The 16,145-nt window shown below is 39.1% G+C and overlaps 1 protein-coding gene across 3 annotated transcripts in view; it reads left to right on the top strand.

Moving 5' to 3' along the window:
* The window catches only part of ACER3 (alkaline ceramidase 3), a 94,429-nt gene that overhangs the window by 56,921 nt on the left and 21,363 nt on the right, over window positions 1-16,145 (top strand). For 2 of the 3 annotated variants that reach the window (XM_059708381.1, XM_059708379.1), the window contains 4 exons: window positions 4,393-4,445; window positions 7,916-7,968; window positions 11,141-11,222; window positions 13,526-13,561. In XM_059708381.1, the coding sequence (XP_059564364.1) occupies window positions 4,393-4,445; window positions 7,916-7,968; window positions 11,141-11,222; window positions 13,526-13,561 (224 nt within the window). The remainder of the gene's footprint in view (window positions 1-4,392; window positions 4,446-7,915; window positions 7,969-11,140; window positions 11,223-13,525; window positions 13,562-16,145) is intronic. The other variant, XM_059708380.1, reaches the window with a different exon arrangement.

Below are 16,145 nucleotides of genomic sequence, written 5' to 3'. Positions count from 1 at the left end.
TCAGTATGGCACATCTTCTTAATCTAAAGATCAATACAGAGTCTTCTTTCTTTGGACTCAGTATGGCACATCTTCTCAATCTAAGGATCAATACAGAGTCTTCTTTCTTTGGACTCAGTAAGGCACATCTTCTCAATCTAAGTTCTGTACTATCCACCTTCTTACCCTACTTATCCTCTATAGGGGGGTCTGTAGCACCCTGGTGGAGTCCTATCCGTCCCGAGTGTGGGGGTTTTCAAGGGGGTGGGCTTTACCTAAGGGAATCCTGTTCCAGGGATTCCCAAAGGTGTGGACGGAGTTGGCGAAGACTATCCACCCTCTTCCTACGGTGGAGTCCTATCCGTCCCGAGTGTGGGGTTCTCAATGGGGGGGCTTACCTAAGGGAATCCTGTTCCAGGGATTCCCAAAGGTGTGGACGGAGTTGGCGAAGACTATCCACCCTCTTCCTACGGTGGAGTCCGATCCGTCCCGAGTGCAGGGCGCTTACCTAGGGGTCCCTGTTCGGGCGCCAGATGCCGGGGTCCAACCCCAGCGGGTCCAGGGGTCCCCATAGGTGTGGACGGAGTCGGCGAAGAAGAAATGATACGGAGACAGCGTTCCGTTGATCAGCAGCCTAGCCAGGATCTCTAGCCCGGATCTCCAGAGAGGTTCTGCTTCGGATCTCCAGCGAGGTTCTGCTTCGGATCTCCAGCGAGGTTCTGTAGCCATGTTCCCTCGCTAGGTTCTCCAGCCAGGTTCTGTCCAGGCTCTCCAGTCAGGTTCAGTGTCCAGGTTCCAGTCAGGTTCTCCTGCCAATCTCTGTAGTCAGGTTCAGTCCAGGATCCCTTGCCATGTTCTCCCGCTAGGCTCTGTCTCTAGGCTCTGAGGCCAGTCCCTCTCCAGGATCCTCCGGCATGCTCTCTCCAGCGAAGTTCTTCTGTCTCTAGTTCTGTGTTCTAAATTCTGTCTGTTGTTGTCTTGTTGCATCTGTATTTATACTAGTTGATTCTAATCCTGTCAATTTCTATTACAAAGGTTAGGGCGTTTCTTATCTCCATTCCAGGGAGAAAAGATTATGTAGTTTAAGCATGATTGTTCGTAGTTAAAGGGATTAATTACCCGCCTGGCACTTAGTTGAGGGGTTTTATTCCCTCCCTAACTTCAGGGGAAAATCCCTACCTGGGGATTCAACCTTTCTCGGAGAGGTGACCTTGGTTAAAACACAGCGCCAAGAAGGTGAGCAAGCATATTAAGAACCGTATGCCATATATGCCAGGTCCCTTGAAACAGCAAGGATGGACCGGCTCCCGGCACACTGACCACCAGAGAGCAGACGCTCAATGAAGGAGCTGCCCCCTGATGGTCAGTGCGCTCCCACAGCAGGAGCACCGCTCAGCTGATCAACGGGCACCAGATGCAGAGCTCACGGCTTATGAGCACCGCTGTGGCTGCGCAAGCCTCTCCCAATTGGGACTGACTGGGTGCGAGCCCGTGGCAGGCATAGCAGGGTGGGATGAGCAGGAGCGGCAGGCGGCATTGGACTGCCGGCGTCCACCTGATCCCCGCAGGCCATGCCGAGTGACCCCACTGGTGCACGAATCCGTGCACTGGGCCTCTAGTTCACTCATAAAAGGAGTTAATGATACATGCTATAACATGAGTGAACCTTGGAAATATGCTAATTGAAAGAAAACAAACAGAAAAGACTATAAATTATGTGATTCCTTCCATTTATATAAAAAGTACAGAACAGGCAAATCTGTATAGAGAGAAAATAAATTAATGGTTGTCTGGGGCTTAAGGAGTTGGAAGATTTCAGGAGAAATAGATAGTGGCTACTAATAGATATTAGGTTTCTGTTTGGGGTGATGAAAATATTCTAAAATTAGGTAATGACCGTGGTTGCACAACTATATAAACATACTAATAACAATATAACTGTGCACTTTAAATAAATTAATTTTGTAGTGTGTAAATTATATCTCCATCAAGCTGATAAACAAATATTGTTGGTTTGCTTTGCCCTGGTTGGGTAGCTCAGTTGGTTAGAGCATCGTCCCCATATGCCAAGGTTGTGGGTTTGCTCCCCAGTCGGCACATACAAGAATCAACCAATGAATGCATAAGTAAGTGGAACAACAAATTCATGATTTTTTTCTCTCTAAAACTCCATTAAAAAAAATGTGACAGATGCTTTGCTTTAAAGTGGCAAAATATAAAATGCCAAAGGCCCAGTGCATGAAATTTGTGCATGGGTAGGGTCCCTAGGCCTGGTGGGCGATCAGGGCCGATCAGGGTCTTCCGGCTACGGGCTGGGGCCTCCCTTCTCCAGCTGTCAGCTGCTGGCCGGAACCTTCCTTCGTTCCGTGCCACCCCCTGGTGGTCAGTGCACGTCATAGTGAGCGATCAAACTCCTAGTCGAACTCTCAAGGGGACAATTTGCATATTAGGCTTTTATGTATATAGATTGTGTGGAGGCAGGGCTGCTGTTCTATTAGCATTCTACATAGGCTGTTGAAAAGATAAACCATAAAGGGATCTTTAAAAATCAGATTTTTAGTGTTCTATGTATAAACAGTACCAAGAGAACATTTGAAAGGGTTTGGATATAAATGTTCCTTGAGTGAAGCATGATTAAGTGGCCAGTCTCCCTTTTAGGATGAATGGTCATCCCACTTCATTTTTATTTTTTACTTCATGAGTATATTGTGCAACTTTAAGTAACACACAGGGTTTATTTTTCCCACTTATATTAACTTATCTATCTTTGCATCTTCTAATTTCTCCTTTTGAAAAAAGGCACCAACCATCCTACTTCCTCATTTCTTTAGTAAAAACAAGTGCAATAACTTTTTTACTTCTCTCATCTCATTTTGAGCAATAAAAAATAATGTAATCATGTATATAGTGTGTTGTTTTTAAAAAGCAAGAGTAACAAAAAGTTTGAAATTTTTCTCAAGTGCCTTTGTGCAAATTATATGGTGACATCCCCATTTACCATGTCTGTTGGGCTAACTCCTATACATCCTTAAGGCGAACTCCTCTGGCATCATTCTTGCATTCTCTGACTTCCTTCATAAGTGCCCCTCTTCTGTGTTCCCATGGTACTCTATGCTATCTCCTTATCATAGCTCCGTGTACTGGCATCTTCTATTTATCAACTTGTGCCCTCCATTAGATATATGCCTTATTAAGGCCAAGGTCTGGATTTTATCTTTCTACCTCAACATCTGTAACTGACTTTGGCAAATAGGAGGTGCTCAGTAAATGCTTGTTGAACTGAATGTAATGAATCACACTAAAGCCCAATTATCAGATGTGATAGGAGCTGATATTTGTTTGGTTGATTTTTAAAAAGTCAAATCATATAATTATTTAAAAAGTATATATATGTGTATATCCTAAATGTTTAATTAAAGCATAGTTGTATAATCTTTGACAATTATTTTATATAGGGCATCACCTTTGAATATGGGATTCTAATTATAGTTCTACTTAGTCTTTCTTGGATTAAAAACTACAAATTCTAAAACTCTAAAATTAAAGCAGTTTATTTAAAATAGAGGCACTTGGAAAGAACTTTGAGAAATGAATACAGAATCTTTAGATTTTTATTATTTTTCCTAATGTGTAACAGGTACCTTACCCATACCTAATTCAACAGCAATTTTTATTAGCAACTCAATTTTATTTTAAGCATTTAAAATAGTTTTTGTAGAAACAGCAGCTCTCTTTTGGCAGTCATAGTTTTGATAACTAAATACAGTGGCATTAACAAGTTTGGGAATAAACATAACTTACTGGCTCTTAGTAAGCATACATTTCAGCTATTTGGATCAGATGTGCAAGGAAGTACTAAAGAGTAACTAAACAGCTATGCCATTAAAGCTTACCCTGAGCATCAGGTAATATATTTTACAGATAGAACAGAGAATGTTGATTATATTTGTAAATCATGTACTGGAGGGAATTTATTATATATTTTTTTCTATACCAACATTTTATTAATTATAGAGCTTATGCAGAGTCTGCTATGTCCTGTCACAAGATTTCATAAACTTTGCTCTTCTTAAAACTCAGTGCCTTGAGCCTAGCTGGTGTGGCTAAGTGGTTGTGCATTGACCTATGAACCAGGAGGTCACGATTCTATTCTGATTCCTGGTCAGGGCCATGCCTAGGTTGTGGGTTTGATCTCCAGTAGCGGGTGTGCGGGAGGCAGTTGATCAATGATTCTCTCTCATCACTGATGTTTCTATCTCTCTCTCCCTCTCCCTTCCTCTCTGAAATCAATAAAAATATATTTGTTAAAACATACACTCAGTGCTTTGAAATATCTTATTGCCTTCTTAAGTCACTCTGGCCACTTCCAAAGAATGTAATGCTAATTGTTTTGTTTGTTTGTTTTAATTTCAGTGGTAGGAATGGGATCCTGGTGCTTCCACATGACTCTGAAATATGAAATGCAGGTCAGTAATGACAAAATTGACTAAATGCTTGTTTCTGCTAATCCAGAAACACTTCAAATTTGAGAAAAGAGCATGTTACTAGAAGATAGTTGAAACAAGAGACTTGGGAAGGGGTGGGAATTGAGATTAGTAATCTCTGGAGTTTTTACTTAAGGCCAAAGTATCCAAATGCACTAAGTGAGGTAAAGAGGCAAGCAAATTAGTTGTCCATGACAAGTGAAGATTATAACTTTTTGGTTCTAAGGTCGATGCTCAACCACTGACCCATGACAGCCAGGCTAGATTATAACTTTTTAACCACCTCTGTGTAGGTATGTACAATTTTAGAGTAGAGTCCCAGGGAGACATCTAAAAAAGACATAATCAGTTCGTCAAAATAATATAGTTTTGTTCTTAGATGCCTGCATTCCCACATGTCTCTCTCTTACAGAGTTCATTTGAATGATCTGGTTCCTCTCACTAGCAAGGTTTTAGAGCTATGCAAGGATTTTTATTTACTGCCTTTGCTCTAAGGAGGCCATATACCTATCCCTCAATCTTTTGACCTCTTTTTTCTCCATCACTAACCCAGATACTCTAGAACAGCACTGTCCAGTAGAAATATAATGTGAGCTACATATGTAATTTAAAATTTTTGAGGGGGCACATTAATAAAAACCACATTTAAAAATAAGTGAAATTAGCCTTAATCGGTTTGGCTCAGTGGATAGAGAGTCGGCCTGCGGACTGGAGGGTCCCAGGTTCAATTCCGGTCAGGGGCATGTGCCTTGGTTGCAGGTGCATCCCTAGTGGGGGCTGTGCAGGAGGCGGCTGATCGGTGTTTCTCTCTCATCGATGTTTCTGGCTCTCTATCCCTCTCCCTTCCTCTCTGTAAAAAATCAATAAAATATATTTAAAAAAATAAAAATAAGTGAAATTAATTTTAATATATTTTATTTTACCCAATATCTTCAAAGTATTACTTCAACCTGTAATTAATATTAAAATGCTTCACATCTTGAAATCAGATATATATTTCATGCTTGCAGTAGATCTTCACTTAGATTAGGTTTCTTTTAAGTGCTCAGTAGCCACATAAAATAAAGCTAGTGGCTACTGTATTGGAGAGTGTTAATTCTAGAAGGATCTGTATATACAACAGTCTATAAATTATAACTGCATTAAATGTATAACACATTTATAAGAAAATGTCATGTGTGCTATACATGCCATGCTTGAGTTGGAGAATATACAGATTATGAGACACTGGTCTGACCTAATCAAGCATAGAAAACATTTCTTAACACTTTCTAGCTCAGAAAACATGATATAATATTAAAACTATTTTTAATAAAGTATAAATTATTTATGGTAAGATGATATAGCTTGGAAAGGATCTATAAAAATTAAAGACATTCAAACTATCTAATTTGAGGACAATTTCATCACCCCAAAGAGAAACCCATTAGCAGTCACTCCATACTACTCCCGCCACCTAGCCCCTGACAACCATGGATTTGCCTATTCTGCATATTTCATTGCAATGAATTATACAATAGGTAACCTTTTGTGTCTGTCTTCTTTTAGATAGGCCAAATAATATTCCATTGTCTGGATATACCACATTTTGCTTATCTGTTTATCAATTAATGGGTATTTGTGTTATTTCCATTTTTGGTCTTTCATGCATAATGTTGCTATGAACATTCATGTACAGGTTTTTGTGGGCATATGTTTTTAATTCTCCTGCGTATATACTTAGCAGTAGAATTGCTGGGTCACTGGTAACCCTATGCTTAACCTTTTGAGGAGCTGCCAGATTGTTTTTCAAAGTGGCCGCACCATTTTACATTCCCACCAGCCATTTCTTCATATCCTTGCTATTGCTTGCCCTTTTGATTATATCCATTCACGGGTATGAAGTGGTATCTCACTGTGGTTTTGGTTTGCATTTCCCTAATGACTAATGATGTTGAGCATCTTTTCATGTGTTTATTGATTATCCATATATCTTCTTAAGAGAAATATCTATTCAGATCCTTAACTCATTTCTAAATAGGGTTATTTGCTTATTTTCATTGAATTGTAAGAGTTCTTTATCTGTTCTGGATACTAGACCCTTATCAAATATATGGTTTGCGAACATTTTCTTCCATTCTGTTGGGTGTTTTTTTTCATTTTCTTAATAGCATTCTTTGAAGCAAAAAAGTTTTCAGTTTTGCTGAAGCCCATTTTACCTATTTATTTATCATATATGTATATGTATATATATGTATATGTATATATATGTATATGTATATATATGGAGAAACAACTAGATGAATGTGCTGAGATAAAATATCAGGCAAGACTAAGCATCTGAGTGAGGGGAAGGATAGGCTCCCCTACTATGTGTTGATCATATTGTGACAAGAATATTGCATTCAATTCTGAGTACTAACCTAGCATGTGTTCCAATGAAAGGCACCAGAATGGTGAAAGAACTAAAAACCTGAGGGGAAGGAACTGGGAATACAATCATGTGCTGATTAACATAGGAATATGGTCAGAAATGTGTCATTAGACAATTTCATTGGTGTGCAAGCATCATAGAGTGTACTTACTAGTCTACAAACCTAGATGGTATTGTCTACTGAAATTGTATGTGCTATACTTTTATACATCTGGCAGTGCAATAGGTTTGTTTACATCAACATCATCACAAACATGTGAGTAATGTATGTACTAAGACATTACTTTGGCTACAATATCACTAGATCTCAAGCCTGTTCACTTACATCTATTCCCAATTCTGCTACCTTAATCCAAGTAGCAATTTTCCTTAGCCTGGACCGCTGTAACCTCTTGGCTAGACCTCCCATGTCTACGCTTTCTTTCTTCAGAACATTCTCCATACAGGATTGGTTTTAGGACAGGTTTAAGTATTAGCAATAACCTATCTAACACTTTGCTTAGTGTCTCACTTGTAATATAATACATAATAGCTATAATCATTATTATTATTATTGCTAATAACATTATCCTTCAGAGGCATAGGTTACTTAGATTAACTAAATGACTTTCCCGACCATTAATACCTCTTCTTATGTATATTAGTGAACATTTTATCCATCTTAAGTGCTATTGAAAAGGGCAGAAATGCAAAAGAATACTGATAGGACCCATAGACCTCTAGATGGTGAGCATCATACTTTCTTGGAAATGTGATACTATAGTTTGTGATTACCAAATGATCTGAGCTGCCCAGTGCATCCTGCATTCTACTTAGCTATGTACATTAGGACAGATAGATGGATGAATAGGCTTGATTATTCAAAAACAATAAATTAAACACACTCAGGGTAGATTAGATAATGATAAATATACAAAAGAATTAATAAAAGATATTAGATAATGAGGTGGCCATTTTAATTGTGAAATTTTACTTTATTTGCATAATAATTGCAACTCTACAGTATTGACATCCTATTATCTGTCTTTGTTTCTTATAGCTATTGGATGAACTCCCAATGATTTACAGCAGTTGTATATTTGTGTACTGCATGTAAGTATTTAAGTTTAAAATTTAGTTATTTGATATATTTTAAAATTCACATTGGCCTTATAGTGAATTGAGTTATATAACTAACTCAGTTAATATTACTGAGAGATTATAATAGTGTAAAAGATTATAATATTTGTGATCTTGACGTAGAGCATGATCTCTGGGAAGTTAAAATAATGTTGTTTATTAATTTTTGTGATATCAATACCCTATAGCCAATTTAGGTAGACTATTACTTAAATTTGACATAACTTACATAATTTGCCTTTCCTTGAGTTATAAATGTATACATGTTTAGGTAAAGATTTTATATATTAAGCCATAAAAATAATTTTTATCTATTTTGTATTTGTAATTGTTCTAGAGATACCAGATCATCAGTTATCTCTAATTATCACAGTTATGCAAGATTAATGCGTATTGTCCCTATGTTATAGATGATGAAGTGAAGCACAGAGATGTTTAGTAACTTGTCTAAGGATGTGTTGACGTAAGAAATATCCAAGTCTGTACAAAGTTTTAATAAGAGTTTGAGCCAAAACTGAGGACAGTTGCTGGGAAGCAAGATCTCAAATGCTATAGAGAATGACAGTTTTGCAGTTTCTTTTATGCATTTGGAATTAAGGAGGGAACTAAAGAAGATTACAGGAAAGTGGGAGAAAGCAAGGCAGGAATTGGGTAGTTAAGATGATGTGCTTTCTTAAAAATGGTTAGGCTTATTTCAAAGGTTTGTTAACCTAGATGCACAGGAAAAATGGACAGGGCTTAAGACAAAGAAAAAACCTTTACTAAAAAGTTATATGCCTGGGGTGTTACTGCCCACCATGACCTGACCACTTAGGAGTTTATGATCAAATCATCTGGGAAGGTACTTTCCATACAGCCCCCTGTTAGTCCACAGATATAAAGCAGAATTTATGCTTAGGTGACTTACCTAAGGTCATGTAGTTAGTAAGTGTCAGAGTTGGAAATTGAACTACAAGTTTAGTAACCTTGTTACTGGAAAGGGGGCCTGTCCCTGAGCAGGTCTGCCTAGGGCTCACCAGTAGTGTGTGGGTTCAACACGAGTCCAGGTGAATTTTAGAGGACATTTACTAAAACGGGACAGTGAGATAAGAAAGGGCTGGTGAAATGAGCCGAGGCTGGTCTGCTTTGGCTCACTAAGAAGTCAGAAAAAGGGGGCCTGGGTGTCATGTTCAAGGCATTTGCCCAGGATGAACTGCCACTGCCCAGTGTTGCCCTGGTTGCAAGCCTTGTGGGTTCCCTTACAACTTAGGAGATGCATGCTTGTGGGGAAAGAATGGGATGGGGGAGGCATGGGCATGTTTCTGGGAGGAAGAGCATGTGCTGAGACCTTGGTTTTGAGGGATTTTAAAGGCTGGGTGAATGGGGGGATCTCAGTAGGATATTCATCAGCTTTATGCTGATGTACCAAAATGAGATTTATTCTCTTAATTTCATCTGTTCTTGGGTGTGGTTAGCAAATGGCACTAATTGGAATTCTGCTGTCTCCCTGAGTAGGATGATTTAAGCCAGCAGTCGCCAACCACTGGTGGCCCGTGAGGTCCGAAAGGTTGGCAACAGCTGATTTAAGCTATTTACCCTCTGGTTGGGAAGGAGAAGTTCAAACCATTTGCTCTTAAATGTACTTGATTTAGGGAATATGGGATTTACTAGGTGGCTACAGACTGCTTGGCATCTAGATTTTCTAAATGGCTGTAAATTGCTGTTTAACTATCTCAGTTTCCTATTCCACTCATCCTGGCTTTATAGCCTGTTTCAACCTTACCTTCTAAATATATGTTCTGTTCCCCAGCACTAATACTTAACATGTCTCTGAGCCCCTGAGCCCTTTATGTGATCGTTGGCTGATTCTTCTCAATATGGTCATCATTACTAGCTCAAGAATATCTTCTAAAGGTATGCAAAATTCAGAACAGTTTAAAAACATATTATTTTAAAAGTTCTGAAATTTTTTTTCTGTAAAGGGCCAGACAGTAACTATTTTTGGCTTTGTGTGCCTGTAGTCTGTTGCACCCCTTCAACTTTGCTGTTGCAGCATGGAAGATATGTAAACAAATGGATGTGACTATGTTCCAGTAAAATTTTATTTACAAAAGAAAAACCAAAAAACAAACAAACAAAAAAAACACAACAGGCTTAGGCTGAGAAATTGCCCTGATCTAGAAAAATACTTTCAGATGAGCTCTTTTTACTAAGTCATTAAGTTCCAGAATTTAAAGACAAAAGAGATCTTATAAGTCATCTGGGCCACCACCTTTCTTTGCAGAGAAGGAAATAGGAGGTGAGTCCAATTCCCACAGCCAATTGATTAGTGAACTGAGAGAAGTCTCTTGCTGTTTGTATTAAAACATGGGTTCAAAGGTTGGATACTTAACTGATGGCCGTGTATTTGCTTATATTTCCTTACTTACTGAATATTTCCTCTGTCAGATACTAGCCTAGTGACTAGATATATGGAAAAAAGGTTTTATCCCAGCACACAAGGAATTCACAGTCTGGTTGGGAGACAGATAAGTAAAAAGATTATAATATAGTGATATTTTCTATAATACTATGTTATTCCTGGATCATTAGTTGAAAGATATACTCAAGCTAGTTTGAGTTAAGAGAGATTTATTTATTGTAAGGACATGAGGAAATTATGTTGGACCCAAAATCAGGAGGTAGAGCCTCATTAAACTGGAAGGACAGCTTCTCTCTCCCTCCCTCTTTTCTCCATTCCTTCCTCTCAACATGGCTTCAAGTCTTTATGTCTGCTTTATTTTCCCCTCCCTGCAGACCAATTCTCTGCTCATTCATCTGCTTGTTCATTCAGTTTGGTTGCCCTGTTGTCAACATCAGACTTGGAATCCCTATGGCTTTATACTTTGACTCTCCACACTTGACTGATTCGGTCTCTAGCTTCCAAACACCAAATTTTCAGGGGTGAGCCTCTCATTGGTCCAGTTTAAATAAGGTGCCTACTCCTGTTCCCCCAACCTCTTGGAGACTGTAAACAGTCCAAGTTCTCTGAGATGAGAGTATGGATGGGAAGAAATGATGGGCATCACTAGACCCAAAGAATGTGTGTAAGTGGTCCAACAGCATTCTATTTCTTTTTCTAGTTATATACTCTAAAGCAATTTTTCTTTTTCTCTCTATTTTTAAGGTTTGAATGTTTCAAGATCAAGAACTCAGTAAACTACCATCTGCTTTTTACCTTAGTTCTATTCAGTTTAATAGTAACCACCGTAAGTCATATTTTGTTTCTAACAGATTAAGCATGTGAACTAGCCTTTTATGGAGATTGGCACATTTTGCTTCCAGTGTTTGGTTCATGCTGTTCAAATTGAAATGTTTCTAGAGAAAACTCACAGTTACTGCTTCTTTGTTTCCCATTTAGGTGTTATTTCTCAACAAAAAGTTGAAACAACTTTTTAAAACTCTGGTTTTAAAAAATGGGGAAAAATCAAAAGCTTAATATTTAGTAGAAATGGGGGAAAGTGAACTTTTTATGGATGGATATATTGTCTCCTTTTTGTTAAAAAAAAAAGAGAGAGAGAGAGAGAGAGAGATTTGCTCTGCTCTGTTGAGTCTAATATGACAATTTTTTAACCTTTTCCTAATAAGTTGAGATAGCTGGTCACTTCTGAGCCTACCTAAGTGTCTTTTTTCCTCAAGTGAATTGAATTTAGATACTCATTTCAACAAACTTTTATTGCAAACCTATCATATCAGGCAGTAGAAAATATAAAGATGACTGCTAGCAGTTGCTTTGCTTGAGGAGTACATTCTAATACAGAAGTCAAATGTGTAAATGAAGAATTGCTTCAAAAGATAATAATTACAATAACAGAGGTAAAAACTAGTCATACAAGGATGAGATGAAGGAGTATCAATGAAGATTTCTAGAGTGGGTCAAGTAAAGCTCCATAGAAAAGGCATTTAAGCTGAGTTTTAACTAATGAGTAGGAGTTCACCAGGCTTTTGGGCAAGAGTGTGGTGAAGCATTTCTAATAAACTGTTACACTGTTCATAGGCATAGAACCATGTGTACATGGACTGTGAGGGTACAGTGGAAGGTGAGTGGTTGCTGAACAGAGAAAGGATCAGAAAAGGCTTCAAGAAAGAGGTATAGTTTGAACTGATGAGTGTTTGCCAGCAGGGGAGGATTTTTGAACAAAGTGAAGAGCAGCCATGTTTAAAGATACAGAAGCAAGAAACCAGCATATTTGGGGAAGCACTATCCTTTCTGGAGCCTAGAATAAAAAAGAAACAAGAGGAAAGCACTGAAGCCAATCAGAAAGTCAGGGGTGAGATCAAGGAAGGCTTTGAAATTTGGACTTTGTCTTGTAAGTGATGGGAGTCATTTCAAGGTTACTATTTAAATTTTGATTCTCTCTACCATGTCATTTTAAAGGTGTATTCCTATAATGCTGCAAGTGCAAGCTAAATCTTGAATAGGCATTGAATTTAACCACCCATATGATAATGGAGCCTAAAACTAGAGTTTGTGTAACTGGGAAGACATCTGGGCAAGTGACTTAGAAGTTTTGGGAAGCAGAAACACAAGAAATTTGTTTTATTTATCCTCACCCAAGGATATTTTTCCACTAATTTTTACAAAGTAGAAGAAAGGTGGCGTGGGAGGGGGTCAGAGAGAAACATCGAAGTGAGAGAGACACATGGATTGGTTGCCTCCTGCATGCATCCTTACCAGGATTGGGGATCAAGCCTGCAACCAAAGTATATGCCCTTGTTCAGAATCAAACCCAAGACCCTTCAGTCCATGGGCTGATGCTCTATCCACTGAGTCAAACTGGCTGGGGCAGAGATTTTTTTTAATGTTTTCACTTTTTGAGCACCTACTATGCTAGACACTTTTATGCCCTTTTTAAAAGATATTTTATTGGTTCTTAGAGAGGGAGAGAGAAACTTCAATGTGAGAGCAGGATATTGATAGGCTGCCCTTGCATGCCCCCTATGAGGGATTGAACCAGCAACCCTTTGGTGCATGGGATGATGCCACACCAGCCAGGGCCCTTTCATGTATTTTAGCTTCTTATTTGTCCCCAATATTATTCCCATTATCAAGATAAGGAAAAATTAGTCTTTTGGTTGTGATGCCACTTACTCAAAGCCTGCAGCAAGTAAGTGGCAGAGTCTGAAATTCAATTTGTGTCTCTACCTCTTTATACTGTAGAACATGTCTGCTACAGGGTTGTAGGCATAGCCTCTTCAGCTGTCATACGTATCCATGCATCTTTGCCCCTCCTTGATGCTGATGCAGAGGCCAAGAGACCAGAGACATCCACAACAATTTTGAAACATGTAGTTGACCATGGTAAAGCTAGCACTGGGAAAGACCCACCTGTAGGGATGAGCCCTCCTATGGCATTGCCACTTAATCTGATTGGTTTTATGTGGCTGGAGTCAGATCTGAGTAGCAGGACTAGGGAAGCAGGAGAGGTTTGGAGTTTTCAGAATTGTTATAATAAGTTTTCTTTTCCCCTTCATCATGCATTTCATTCACATGTGTTTCAATATTTTGCAGGTTTACCTTAAGGTAAAGGAGCCTGTATTCCATCAGGTAATTCTTAAAAATTATTACACATTTGATTGGTTAACAATACTTGCCTGCTTTATGCTTTCCTTTTCTGATAAATAATATGCAAATACAGAGGTTGCAAACTCAAGTGCCTACAGGAGCCAGCTGTAGGTAACAGGAATCTACCTGGAACAGTCAATGCCCAGGTCCACCTGCCTGTTGGTAGTCAGTAATGCAGGTGCAACATTGCTCATATAAGGAGAAAAAAAGAGGAAGCCTTCTGCACATACATATATAAAATCTTTTTATGACATTATTTTCTAGAAAAGGTAGAGTGAAAAGTCCTTGAATATTTTCCTCCTAATATATATTATAAGTTTTTTAAGGTAGAACGTTATTTAAATTGAGGGAAGCAAACACAGGAAACTGCTGGAGGAAATAATGATTTATAATGAAACCAGAATGAAATAAAGTAGCAGACCCTAACTAAAGAGAGCTATTGTTTATTGAGTGCCACCATGTGCCTGGCACTATGCTCATTGATACACAGACTAATCTCCCCAGCAGTCCTACAAATTAGGGCTTATTATCCACATTAGAAGGAAAATGAGCTCACAAATATTAAGTAATTTGCCCCCGGGTTACATAGTTATTAAGAGGCAGAGCCAGGATTGTAATCTAGATTTGTTTGACTCCTGTCACCATTCTTTTAACAAACTAACAAATAAAAGTAAATCAATAAGCACACATTTCAGGAGTGTCAGAAGCTTTGTAGTTTTAGATTATTTTGTGCTTATATAATAAGTTAATATACCTATAACATTTTAAACTGGAGCTAGACAATAATTATCTAACTGAAATCTGTTTTTTATTTTTATTTATTTATTTATTTATTTTAAAAATATATTTTATTGATTTTTTACAGAGAGGAAGGGAGAGAGATAGTTAGAAACATCGATGAGAGAGAAACATCAATCGTCTGCCTCCTGCACATCTCCTACTGGGGATGTGCCCGCAACCCAGGTACATGCCCTTGATCGGAATCGAACCCGGGACCTTTCAGTCTGCAGGCCGACGCTCTATCCACTGAGCCAAACCGGTTTCAGCTTTATTTATTTATTTAAACAGAGATATTGGATTATATACATTTATTTATGTGTAAACAGAGAGGGAGGGAGGGAGGGATGGAAGAGATCAATTTGTTGTTTTACTTATTTATGCATTGGTTGATTTTTAAATGTACCCTGACCAGGGATCAAACCTGCAACTGGAGTATTGGGACAACACTCCAACCAACTGAGCTGCCAGGCCAGGGCCGAAATCAGTTTTTAAAATAAATTCCAAAACCACATTATTCTGCCTTGCTTTTCTATAGGCCAGCTGAAAATAGACATAGTAGATGTTACAGGAGAGGAAACCCTCAACTCACTTCCCTGTTTATTATAGCTTAAAGTGATGTCATTGTTTAGAAAGATTTATTGACACTGTAGAAAATGAAGAAAGTTTATATTAAAAATAGTTCCATTTTTATAACATTTTTGTTTGCCTTTACAAGAAAGAAAAGTCAACCACAAAAAAACAAAATTTGGAAATTTGAGGTTAATTTTTGTAAGTTTATGACCAATTTTCCATTTTATATTTTAGATCTATTTGACATTATGTTTATGTAATAAAAGTAACAAAATCTGCCCTAACTGGTTTGGCTCAGTGGATAGAGCGTCAGCCTGCGGACTTAAGAGTCCCAGGTTCGATTCTGGTCAAGGGCATGTACCTTGGTTGCGGGCACATCCCCAGTGGGGAGTGTGCAGGAGGCAGCTGATCGATGTTTCTCTCTCATCGATGTTTCTAACTCTCTATCCCTCTCCCTTCCTCTCTGTAAAAAATCAATAAAATATATATTTTTTTAAAAAGTAACAAAATCTATATATATAAAAGGCTAAGCCACCATCCGACAGTCCATCCAGTAGTCATTGACGCGCAATGACAACCAAGGGACAGATGCTCCGACTGGTAGCTATGAAATGCACTGACCACCAGGGGGCAGATGCTCAATGCAGGAGCTGCCGAGCTGTGGTGACTTGGCAGCTACAGTTCTTGGGTGATGTACCCCAGAACTAAAGAGGAGGGAGCTCGATTCCGGGGTGCGTAACCCGAGAACCACCCTCTCACAATCTGGGACCCCTCAGGGGATGTCAGTCAGTTTCGGCCCGATCCCCACAGGCCAGGCCGAGGGGACCCCACCTCCCAGAGGGACCCCGCTTACTTTGAGCCACGGTGCCGCCCCAGGTGCGATCGGCCAGGGAGGGATCATGGAAGGTTGACTCACGAGCGTGTCCGGCCCATCTCACCCAGTCCCACCACATCAGCCACCTTCTAATTAATTTCCTTTCAATGTGCATGAATCTGTGCACCAGGGCACTAGTCCTATATAATAAAAGGGTAATATGCAAATCGATCAAACAGTGGAACAACCGGTTGCTATGATGCGCACTGACCACCAGGGGGCAGTCGCTTAAAGCAGGAGATGCCCCCTGGTGGTCAGTGCGCTCCCACAGAGGAAGAGCCACTCAGCCACAAGCCGGGCTGACTAAGGATGTCCAACTGCAGCTTAGGCCCGCTAGCCGTC

Source organism: Myotis daubentonii, chromosome 9 (genome assembly GCF_963259705.1).
Source record: "Myotis daubentonii chromosome 9, mMyoDau2.1, whole genome shotgun sequence".
Taxonomy (NCBI): Eukaryota; Metazoa; Chordata; class Mammalia; order Chiroptera; family Vespertilionidae; genus Myotis; species Myotis daubentonii.
This window is presented reverse-complemented; position numbering and strand designations above follow the sequence as displayed.